Source organism: Trifolium pratense, linkage group LG4 (genome assembly GCF_020283565.1).
Source record: "Trifolium pratense cultivar HEN17-A07 linkage group LG4, ARS_RC_1.1, whole genome shotgun sequence".
Classification (NCBI taxonomy): domain Eukaryota; kingdom Viridiplantae; phylum Streptophyta; class Magnoliopsida; order Fabales; family Fabaceae; genus Trifolium; species Trifolium pratense.
In genome coordinates this window covers 30,524,502-30,537,160 of record NC_060062.1, presented here as the reverse complement: position 1 = coordinate 30,537,160, position 12,659 = coordinate 30,524,502, and the positions used below count along the sequence as shown (strand labels likewise).

General features: G+C 31.3%; 1 protein-coding gene across 2 annotated transcripts; it reads right to left on the bottom strand.

Annotated features, from left to right (window-relative positions):
• Positions 1–3,917: 3,917 nt before the first annotated feature.
• On the bottom strand, positions 3,918–9,995 carry LOC123881683 (protein CHUP1, chloroplastic). 2 transcript variants are annotated; one of them, XM_045930405.1, is made up of 5 exons: positions 9,223–9,995; positions 8,501–8,817; positions 8,294–8,405; positions 4,309–4,446; positions 3,918–4,221 (listed from the first exon to the last, which is right to left on the bottom strand). In XM_045930405.1, exons 1-5 carry the CDS (start codon positions 9,874–9,876, stop codon positions 4,180–4,182), a joined length of 1,263 nt encoding a protein of 420 aa, XP_045786361.1. In that variant the 5' UTR covers positions 9,877–9,995; the 3' UTR covers positions 3,918–4,179. The 2 variants fall into 2 exon arrangements, with proteins under 2 accessions (XP_045786361.1, XP_045786360.1); XM_045930404.1 differs by having other exon boundaries at positions 3,924–4,228.
• Between the last annotated feature and the right edge of the window lie 2,664 nt (positions 9,996–12,659).

Sequence of the window (12,659 nt, the reverse complement as noted above, 5' to 3'; positions counted from 1 at the left end):
ATAATGCTGAATAAAACGAATTAGCAAGTAACGAATAACAAGAATGATTCTGGTGTGTTGATTTCATATCAACCCACCTCATGATTTCCTTGAAACAAGGAGATTATAGTTTTGAGTTCTTTACAATGCTCCATCTGTACATTTCTTGCCTTTCGTTGCCACTTTCCTTCGTACCATTTAGCAACACTCAAAAAAATATACATGGCACTACCACTTCAACTCCGTTAATAACCATTATTCAACGAAAAAATTTAGGAGGACTATGATATAGGAGCTGGCTTGCTTGACTCAGGTTTTATTGCTGGAAAAAATTGATGAATATGTACCAAATACTATGATAGAAACTCTCTTATAAAAATAACATCAATTATTAATAAAGTAATTATTATTGTTAGTTTTCTTAATTTCTGTGATTTAGGGATAAACTTTAATAATTACTTCATCCCTATAAATGTGATAGTATATTTAAGGATGAAGTAACTATTAAAATTTTTCTTATAGGTGATGAGATTGGAAATATTTGATGTCATGGTGAATTGGTGATACCTCAAAAATTAAGAGACAAGTTAAATAATTATCTTAACTGTTTTTTCATCATCTTACAACATCATAAATGCAAGGTGAATAAAGCAAAAGAAAGATAAAATTATAAGGTATATTACATATTGATTTTGCTAGGATAATAACTCGTTCTCCTCCATTGAGCGTTTTTGTACTCATTGAATCAAAGAAGCTTAATTTCTAACCAATTCACATATGTGATCAACACACATAAAAACATCAAACACATTCGAACTTTGTGGACAATCCACATTAGTTTCACATTCATTATATTCTGAAATGAGAAAAGGTTATAAAATAATGTCACTAAACCATGATAAAAACATAGTGGATGAACGAAAAAAAGAAATTTGAAAATGATGAAAATATAGCTTACCACCACCAACTTCCATCATGACAAGAAATAAGGAAAGAAATAAAAGCAAAACATAACCGAATTTAAGGATTTCAGCCATATATATTTTTTCTTTTTGTATGTAAAAAGAAGAATATGATTTGATCTTTTTATAATGTACAAAGTTTATGCTCTCCAAAAAATAAATAATATTTTTTAGCACTTATGAAGTTGTAAAAACCCTTCATAAAATTATAAATTTTACTATATATCTCTTAAGTATATGCATGTGTTGTATGTGTCCCTTTAATACACCTAGTAAGGAGTTCACATAACAAACTTGCTAATCATAGTCATTAATTTTTAACAAACTTTTCATAACTTTTTTACCTTTCATGATAGTAAAGGGAAATTTTTCTTTTTGGACCATGATAACTTTTATTGCTGAAATAATGCATATTGGAGTGAGAACATGCTCAAGACTAGACATATGGATTATGATATGAATAGTTTCACAGTGATGGTCTTATATAACATGTGATCTAACGGATCTTACGTATGTTATGATATCATATTATATTTTGAATTGGGACAAACTCATCATTACAAAATTGACATGTAAAGTGAGGTTTGCATGCCTCCATTTATAAACACACGTTTAGGCTATATCTCATCCAATGTAGTTTTATGTGGGAATAGTGTTTTTTCCAATACACTCCCTCTTATGGCCAAGATTATTGAGCTTGATGCGTGTATATATGGTGGATGGCCGGTCGATAGACATCACTCACTATTGGATGAGATGTGACATAATGCTTTATAAATTGAGTCACACCTCACTTTACAAGTCATGTTAAATATAAAAATTTAGGCTAAATTGTATTTTTGGCCCCCTATGTTTCAGAAAGTTACAATTTTGGCCCCCTATGTTTCAAAATATCAGTTCTAGCTAGCCCCCTATGTTTACCCCCTTTTGCAAAAGGTCAATTTTGACCAAGTCAACGCTGATGTGACAAGTGTTGGGAAAAACATGCATAGAGAAATAAAAGAATGCAATCAACAACACAAGAATATAACGTGGAAACTCCAAAAACCGGAGAAAAAACCACGACCGTTGTCAAAACTAACAACCAGAGAATAAACACCATGTGAAAATTGTTACAACACATAGACTTCACTCTCAACCACCCCATGCCCCAGTACACCCACATTCTCCAAAGTAAATATTCGAACTAGATCTCAAATACTCTTAAACAAGAGCATAAGAGAAAAGAAAAAGACGCAAATATAAACTTAAAGTGTTTACAAGTGCTACTGCTTGGTGTGTTGAAACAAGAAATTTGAGGTCTCTTTATCTAGCATTGAGCTCCTCCACTCTTCACTTTTCTAAGCAATGTGTGACTTCTCAAATATAATTTTCTTGACCTTTTTTCCTTCATTAGCAATGTGGGACTTACATTGCAATCAACCCCAACAATCTCCACCTTGATTGTAATGGTCTTCAATTTTCATTGTCTACACCGACAATCATTATCTCCTGCTTCCATTGTTTATACCGACAATCATAATTCTCATTGTCTATACCGACAAATTAAATTATCATACTCCACCATAAAAAGTTCATTGCACTTGGAACTAAACCATCACAAGAATTTTCTTCACTTGGAACCAAGTCATCCCAAGAATTTCATCTCAAAACCTTGCTGAAAATTTATGGTGTAACTTCCATGTTGACTTTCTCCGAAAGTTCACCAGCTATCGAGATAACCGCGTACCTTGCATCAATGTCAACCAATGCCCACACGCTATCATCACACACCTTGCATCCATGTCAACCGATGTCCATGTGCCACCTGAACAACTTTAAACTGCTCTGAAACCACCTTCAGGCTATTGTTAGGCTCCAACAATTCCAGTTTAGTTACATCACCTAGTAAACATTGTTTCACTAGTTCAACTAAATTCATGTCACTAACAAGTACCCACCTGAAGATCCACAACTTAACCAAACCATGAGAATCACCACTGGTAACCGATGCATAACCAATAATAGTAGAACTATCTAACAAGTATCTACCTACTATCTATGCATCAAAGTTCAAGAAAATATCTTGCATCGTGTTAAAAGAAACTCATTCATACCTTGAACCTTACAAGCTTTCCCGTCTCCAAGATGAACAACTCCACCTTCAACTGACTCTAGGGATTCAAAAGTATTTCTTCTTCAAACACATGTGATAGGAGCTTCCAACTTCCACTAGCACCTCATCATCATAATAAGTTGTTGTTTCAGACGTAACCCGAGTATTCTTAGCACCGTCTCTCCAGACTGATGTCGAGTATTATTCGTAGCATATCCTTGACTTGATTTTCCACAAGCCAAACGTGATTCTTCCATCACTTTTCTCTAGCCTAAACTTCATAGCAGACTCCCTACTACTGAATGAAACCAAGAGCTTATAACATGGAAACTCCAAAAACCGGAGAAAAAACCACGGCCGTTGTCAAAACCGACAACTAGAGAATAAACACCATGTGAAAATTGTTACAACACATAGACTTCACTCTCAACCACTCCATGCCCCAGTACACCTACACTCTCCAAAGTAAATATTCGAACTAGATCTCAAATACTCTTAAACAAGAGCATAAGAGAAAAGAAAAAGACGCAAATATAAACTTAAAGTGTTTACAAGTGCTACTGTTTGGTGTGTTGAAACAAGAAATTTGAGGTCTCTTTTTATAGCATTGAGCTCCTCCATTCTTCACTTTTCTAAACAATGTGGGACTTCTCAAATATAATTTCATTGACCTTTTTCCTTCATTAGCAAGTAAGACTTACATTACAAATTTACAATCAACCCCAACAGCAAGTCACTTAAGTGACTCAACCGCCACATAACCTCTTCCGTGTTTAAAACATTTGGAACATATAATTTGTAACAGTATACTTAAAAATTACATTTAGACCAACAGTATAAGAGATATCGGTTCGTTGGTAAGAGTTCAACTTAGTACGCAATTTTAATTGACGAAGTTCAAATCTCTTCGAGGACACTTGTAAAGTGACCATCAATCTCATTTAGATTAATAAATTTAAAAAATTACATAAATAAAATATCATATACATGTTTGTAAACTCTGCAGCTGATGTATGAACATCATATAACAATTATGACAAGAAATTAATTCAAGTTAAGATACATTTTTCTGGCAAATTTTAACAAATTTGGGAGAATTAATAATGAGATTACTATTGCTTGTTACAGCACAACCAACTTTCTTCAATTCTTGAAATGATTGAGTGGTGTCAGGATCAAAGCCACCTGCAAACTGAATGTCATGATGGGTGTGATGAGTTGGATAAAAATGTAAATTTCATGTTCATAAAGTTCTGAGGAGTGTTACTTTACCTGGTGTACTCTGAATGCAAATTTAACTCCTTGTAACAAAAGGTTGTTATTATCTTCTTGCAAAGCTTCAAGAGATTCCATTTCTTTGGTTATTCGTTTCATGAATCCCTTTGCTAGCCTCAGTGAACTTAGTTTCATCTGTGGTTATTGATATGAAAAAGTCTTTCAATAGGTTTTTATGGTAAATAACAAGATAGTCCTTTAAAACTAATATATCGTAGAAGCTATTACTTTTTTATATTAGATATAACCCGTCCTTAATTATAAAACTAATGTGTAAGGTGAAAAATATCTCTCTTTATAGACTATTTCCGAACTTTATATCTTTTTAATGTCTGACTTGAGTTTTTCCCAGTATACGTTCAAAACTGTTGGTGTTTTATGTTGGCCTCATTTTGCTAAAACAAATATTCAAGCAAGATGTTGGATAGAATGCTTCAACATTGGATACAACATTCATGCTTCAACATTGGATACCACATCCAGTGCGCTCTGTTTTCGCGAATGATATATTTTTGCGTAAGATCTTTGAAAGATTTGATTGAAGATTTAATCCACGCCTTTTAATTTGTGTACCAACACACAGGTGTTTCCAGAATCTTCAGTAAGCGATTTATGTGTTATTAGTTCCTCAATATTAAGAGATAAAAGATTTAAATTCTAAATATGGAATCCACAATAAATGTTCGTTTGAGATAAGGAGCGTTGTCACGTATAATTAATAATGGATCTCGTGATCAAGTTTTGCTTGCTAATCAGATCTTCAAGTTAAGGAAACAAAACATTTTAATTGAAGATTATTCCTTGAAGGAACCTTTAATCATGCTGTGCTATTGAAGCCTAATTGAAGACCTAGCCTGAGCTAGTGAAGGTTATTTAAAGAATGTTGACACCATTGTTCATGTCACTGAAACCAGATTTGAGTCTTACAAAGCGTGAGTTTAGGTTTTAGTATTGTGTCTATTGTGTTCTAAGTCTTGTGTTGATTTTCCACTTGATTAGGAACTGTGTGTCTTTGTGTTGTAATATCTCTGGAGCTTCTAAGCAAGGAGATAGTGTGTGTATACAATTCCAAAGCTTTGAAGTAAGGAATTGGTATGTGTTTTATGAAGTGTGTCTTCACCTGTTGAATCTAGAAGTGTACGATCACAGTGGTTGTGATCAAGAGGAGGTGAGCGGAGGTTCTCATACCTAGGTGTGACTTAGGTAGAATATAGCACGGGTGGTGATTAGGTGAGAAGTCATAAACGGGGCGTTTATTGAGGGCTTCAAACTAATACTATCATAGTGGATTCACTCCTGGATTGGTATCCCCCAGAGTAGGCTGTTATGCTGAACTGGGTTAACAAATAACTGTGTTATTCTGTTTCGTGCATTTTATATTTCCTTATTGTTCGTCTAGTTCAGTGTTGAACACACTGTTGGATCATCGGATCAAACATACAGTGTTGGAGCATCGTGTTCAACATCGTGTTACTAGTGTGCCAGAATTTCAAAAACTATCGGGTTTGATGAGTGTAAGATTTGGTGGGCGGCTCAAATAAGTATGTTTTGATACCATATTAGGTTTTGACTTTTGAGAGTTGATTTTATCCTTCCACGACTTCTTAAAAACCAACTAGTATAATTTACCCGTGCTATCGCCCGGGTTAATGTTCTATGAAAAATATAGAACATTTTTTTTCACACATGAAAAATATGGATTATTAAAATTTTAATATTGTGATTTTTTTTTTAATTATTTGTAAAATTAATTTTATATTTAATGTAATAGTTTATTTAAATATGATAAAAGATCCAAATTTTAGAGATTTTAAGGAGAAATGACATAATGGAGAGTGATACTCCACTCCCCGTTCCCAACTCACATGTTCATATATTTGTTCTTTTATTTTCATAAAAAAAATGTCATTATGCAAAAACTAATCTAACGGTTAATATATTTGTTCTTAATCGTCATCTCTCTCCTTTAGACATTTGTTTTCTTCAGGAGTATTTTATCTCATATCCCCGTGTGAAAAAATTTCACATTTGAGAAGCAACATGGGGCGATTTTAATTTTAATATTATTTATTTAAAAGTAATGAACAGTAGAATTGTTTGTCATTTGCTTGACACAAAAAAAAAATTATATAATTTTTTTAAGCATATCTCATTTGTTAATGTGAAAATTTTAAAAAATGTATCTATTTATTTTTATTTTTATTTGTTTATTTTACAGTGATGTATGGAGAATAAAAATAAAGTAATACATGATATTATTGCTTTTAATTTTTTTTTTATATATATATATATAAAATCATTGTTACTTTCCCTGCTTTCAATTGATATCGTATTTTTTATATAATAAAATCTACAAATGTATGTCTCACCCCGTGTAAGTTATTTTTTGTTTAATACCTCCATGTAGGTTATTTTTTTTTATCAATACCCCCGTATTTTAATATTTTGTTTGGTACAAATCACTATGTATTTTTTTTTATTAGAAAAACCACATTAAGGTAAACCATAATTAATAGAATAATAAAATGAAATAGAAAAATAATCTATGAAGTCAATTACTTCATTCCTTTTATATTTCAGACAATGACATCTTTTTCTCTACTTGATAAGTATGAAGTTTAAGAATAATTTTTTTTAAGCATATCAATTTCTCAATTCCACATTTTTCCAATTCATTCTATAGTATAGTCATTCGAGGAGTTTCTATTATTTTATCAGTGTATTTGTTAAATATCACATGAAAAATTAGACAAATAAAAAAATAATGAGTAAAAAAATAGAGTACAACATTTATTTATAAATAATAGTAAAAAAACATTTATAAGCATGATTTAAATCCAATAAAAAATAATATGAACAACAATTCTTTTTTAATAAGTAAACATATGATTAAAAAAATGACAATAAAATATAAAAAATATAAATAAATACTTAAAACTCTAAGAAATGATATTATAAATACTTTCTGCGTCCCAAAATATAAGCAAAAATTGATCAACTAAAGTGAATAAAAGTGAAATTAAACATTTGAAACATTTAAAAATTAGTCCAAGTTTCTTAGAAAAATGACCAATTTATCTAGACGATATATTTCACCATTCCAAATTATAAGTTTTTTTCTCAACTTATAAAGGAAAAACCATTTTTTTAGTTAATATCTAAAGAAGACAACTATTTGAAATTGTACAATTATTTTAATTTTAATTTACTGTTTTTGGAAAAATTATTTTCCTTTAATTAGAATTAGAATTATTTGAATCGATTTTTTTTATTGAATTGAATTATTTTTGTATTAGAATTATTTGAATTGAATATTTCCTTTTTAAATAGAAAAATTAATGTATGTATTTTTTCTGACGCAACTATAATGTCATCTATTAGAATATTAAGAATAAAAAAATATTGTTGAACATTTTTTAAAAACTATCGGGTTACTAGTGTGCCAGAATTTCAAAAACTATCGGGTTTGATGAGTGTAAGATTTGGTGGGCGGCTCAAATAAGTATGTTTTGATACCATATTAGGTTTTGACTTTTGAGAGTTGATTTTATCCTTCCACGACTTCTTAAAAACCAATCCCTTCTGGAAGTACACTTTTGGGCAGGAAAAAAGCCCTCCTTTTGTCTTGGATTTACCTTATCCTGATGTAAAAAACCGCGTTTTTTGGGATTGGTTTTTAAGAAGTGACGTATGATAAAAGTAACTCCCTTAAGTTTTTATATTGAACTTAATTCATCTTTACAAAACTAATTTGTTAGCTGAGAGGTGTCTCTCTTTATAAACTATTTTCGAGTCTTACAATTTTAAAGTGGACCTTAGATTCTACTTATGTCACACTTTTATTAGTAATGTATCGTACGATTCATAATAAGATTCGATTCATGATTCAAGAAATAGTTCATTCGATTCGCAATTTGAATCTCAATTTGATAACCATGCTCTATATAATATGCATAAACAAAACAAGCTATGTAATTCTTACCTGACCAATGAGGCCAGTGTCCATCATCCACTCCCAAGGAATATGAAAATTCCTATATTTCTTACTTACACTCTCCCTTATCCTCTCTTTACTACTTACACTTGTCTCCAACCTGCAAAAATTCAAAAACCAAACTTTCAATTAATTCTAAGTATTGCTCAAAAACTTTAGTTAAATTCAATTCTACAATCTTTTGTACATGCTCGCCTGTCTTGTAATGCTTGTATCCTTTTCAAAGCCATAGAAATTGATTCTTTTGGATTATCTTCATATGATGAAACTTCTGTTTCAAGATTCTTTAGATCTCTGTAGTTACAAGAAGCTTCTCTTAATGCATCTACTTTTTGTTCTGGCCATTGTGGAAAGTGCTTTAGTACTGATCTTTCATCCACCAATGTAGATAATTCTCCATCTAGCCATTTGATGAATGTTTCCACTTCTGAAATATCTGCATATGAAGCTGATTCTACTTGTTTGATTAAGAAACTGATGAATTCCTTTTGGCTTTGGACTTCTGATTTTATCTGTCAAAAAATTATCAGTATCAATAAAAGGGTGTTCATTGTTTTATTGATAATAAAGAATTAAGGGTCTGTTTCGATTGGTTTATTTGAACTCATCTACTAGAATAAGATTATCCGGAAGAGTTTATGGAAACAGTTGTCAAACTTGTTTCCATAAACTCTTCCAGATAATGTTTTCAGCTTATTTCCATAACTTTTCAGATTGCTTATAAAAAAGCCTTAAAGTTTATATGAAAATGGTTTGACTTTATTTTATCGTTTGTTATAGAAATAGCTTATTATAATACATAATCAGTTATATCATAAACACTGATGTTATAAACTGTTTATCCAATCAGGGCCTAAAGATTTAACAGAAGTAAAAAATTTGTAAGCTAAATATGATATGTTTGGAACTAAACTTACAGCTGAAAGATAGGTCGACCGTTTTTCGATTTCCTCAATCATATTTCTTGTGAAAGCTACTGCCGGAATTCCATTATGGTGAGTTTTGCTTTCCATGTTTGCATCTTTTCGTGTAAGCGAACGATACAATTCGATTACTTCTGGCACACGGCGCACCGATTTCAAACCAAGAGATGATTTTGATGGTGATGGAGGTGGTGGAGGTGCTGTTGTTGGCTGCATTTTAATTCCCTTTTCACAATTTTCATGTGAAGGAGGAAAAAGGATAGAAACAGGTTTTGGAGGAGGAGTAGGTGGTAGTAGTATTGTTGATCTTTCCTTTCTTGGTGAAATTGATGAGTCTTTGAAATCTTGATTTGTATGGAAAGTCTCATTTTCTGAACTCTTTTCATACATGATTGCTTGAAGTGCTGGTTTAAGTTGATGATGAGAATCTGAATTATTGTCATCTATTGATTTTTGTATCTTCTTCCATAGTATTGATTTTCTTTCAATATTGTGTGCTTTGAGTGAAATTATCTGTGATTTTAAACGAGCTACTTCTTCTTTAAGTTCTTGGTTTTCTCTCTGTAGTAACTCATTTCTTGCCATGTGAATTTCAAGTCTGGTTTTGAGAGATGTGGTTATCTCAGACTCATTCTTTACCTGCAGCATTTTCTCTATCAAATTTGATATCTTGCAAGTGTTGTATCATTTTAGTTATTTATTTGGTCTTCTTTTTGAAGTATGGTTGGTATGTGTAGGAGTTAAATATCCAAGAATGCCCTCTATGTATATGGTAGTATGGTATTAATAAGAGTAAATAGTTATGGTTTTTAAATGTTTGAAGACTTCTCCGAGATCGCTTAAATAAGATGACGCGGGTTTCTTTTAAGGTTTGACCTCTGATTTTGGCATGCAGCGGTGTTAAAGCTCTTAGGGAGGGTTTGTCACTCATTTGAGTCCCACAAGATTTGAAGGATTAGTTTTTGCAGTTGCGCGTAGAGAATACCCGGTTTAGGCAAAAAAAAAAAAAGGTTTGAGACTTCGTCGCAATAGTCATTGAATGTATAGAATTACAAAAATATAACTAAATTCGATTTTGGGTGTCAATTTGATTTTTGAATGTATCTTTCGTTGGTTAGTTAGTTTAGTCACCGAATGTGTATTATGATAGTCAATTTAATCCAAATTATGACTAACAAAAGACATACTTCAAGATATTTTTATAATTTCGATACATTCAAAGATTATAGGGAGAGAATTTCGAACGCATAAATACCAAAAAAATTGTTCACTCTATTAATAATGGATTTATGGACATGTTGGAAACAATGGTCTTGATAAGGATGTTTTGGACATTTCACATGACTTTAATTCTATTTGCCATAAGAATTAATTATGATGCCTTTGTAAGAAAATTTATAAGTGATTGGAGATTACTTTGGTCTGCTGGCAGCAATAGTATGTGAAAGGTGCATTAGAGTGTCAAAGTTAGGTAAACATTAAATTTGTTGGTCAAATTTAATGCTTTTGTGACTAGATTAATCTATTTGTGAGGTGGGAGATTTCTTGCACTCTAATTTGTTATCATGTCAAATTTTGAGGGTTAGTGATACATCTATAGTTGTTAACTTGTTAAGTAGGTTATTTGGTTATAGTGACTATATATATATGCTTGTCTCATTTCTACCTTTGAATATTGTTTCTTTAATTCAATTTGATTTAGAAAATTATATAGTTATAGTACATGTGATGTGGCCAAAAAAACTAGTAGTTGGTATACTAGAATGGTGGAATTGAAAGTCCTAGATGGAACTCTTTTTCAATGGGTTTTGGTTTCAGTGTGGAAAGCATGAAAATTTATTTTTCCTTAAGTCAAACATCATAATGTAGCTTTGTGTAAGGTTGAAAATCAATTCCTAGACAAGTTGAGATATATTTCAACATGTGTTTTTATTTTAGATTTTATGTCCAATAAAGTATTTTTTTTCTTGTACAATTTTTTTTTTTCACATTAGAAAACTAATCAACATATTAATTCTCAAAACTACAATATTGTAGCGTCGGCGGAACCACACCGAAAACTAACATTAAAATTGATTTTAGATGGAAAAATTAATTTTAATGAACGTAACAATTTTTAAAGTTTAGTCAATATTTTTTTTTAAAAGTTTTCGATTAATAGTGTATTTTGGATTAACTAAACATCTACATTTCGATCATGGAATTTAATTATTGTTTTTGTATCCCAACAAATAGTTGCCTTGAATTTTACAAAGTTACTTCCCTCCGTCTCACAATGAGTGACTCATTTTGAAAATGTACACTATTCATATATTTTAGTTTGACCATATTTTTATAGTAGATTCAGTCAACCACGCTGTAAATATTATTATTAAATACAAATACTTCTTTTAATTAAAAAAAATTAAAAAATAAATCCTAAACATAATCAAATATAAATTAATTGTGTTCACCAAACACACACAAAATCTCTCATGGCTAAGTGTAATTTGTTGAAAGTGAGTGTGAATGAGTCAATCTAGCTTCATTGTGATAGTTGTCTTTCATTTCACACCCATTGAACTTCTTGTATAGTTGAGTGGCATTTGGCTATTCTTTGCTTGTGAAACAATGAAAAGAAATGATAAAAAAGTAAGTGGTAGGAAAATATGTCATATTCATGGAAGAGTAAATATTTTAACAATGACAAGGAAATGTGTTTACTGTTGACTACTACGTTATACCAAATGAGATTCTTATGATCACACCAAATTAATGTTGACTACTATAACCATCGAAGTTGTTTTTTTACCACCGGTATCTAGGTTATTGGACTGTTTAATCTGATTTGACGGTTAATTTTGGTATTAAGTGGTTTTAGTCTCCTTCTAATCGTAGTTGTAGAGTATCGAACTGTTGAATTTGAAAGAACGAAATCTTATCCTCATCTGTCAGAATCACACTCTCCTTCATCACTCTAACATCATCTCTCATAATCACTTATTCACAATCGCTTCTTCACTTCTTCACAATCTGTTTCATCACCATCAACACCGAATCCCTAACTCAGTCTCGTTCAAAATCTCCTTCATCACCAACTCTGTTCATCACCATCTTCGATTCATCACCAAATCGCATTCTCCGATTCATCACCAATGTCGTTCATCACCATCGTCGATTCACATCCGTATCCAATTTCTTCATCTCTCGAGATGGAGACATGGGTAGTTATGTCTGATTTGAAGATGGCGGAGCAATGAAAGGGAGTTTGGAGAAAGTTGTGCAAACTTGTTTGGAGACACTTAAAGGAGCTTTTTACTTGTTTGAATGATTAAATAAAAAAAAACAAATTAATAAGTAGTGGTATGAGTATTGTTCACAATTGAATGATCATTGGATTCAATTGAATTGATATTTTGTTGGATGATCATTGAATCCAATTGAATGATTTA

Excerpts from the sequence above, each read along its gene's own strand:
- LOC123881683 (XM_045930404.1), bottom strand. The coding sequence starts at position 9,876 with ATGCTGCAGGTAAAGAATGAGTCTGAGATAACCACATCTCTCAAAACC. Across the intron at positions 4,447-8,293 it reads ACACTGGCCTCATTGGTCAG|ATGAAACTAAGTTCACTGAG; the intron begins GTAAGAATTACA and ends CAATAACCACAG. Across the intron at positions 4,229-4,308 it reads TTGCATTCAGAGTACACCAG|TTTGCAGGTGGCTTTGATCC; the intron begins GTAAAGTAACAC and ends CATGACATTCAG.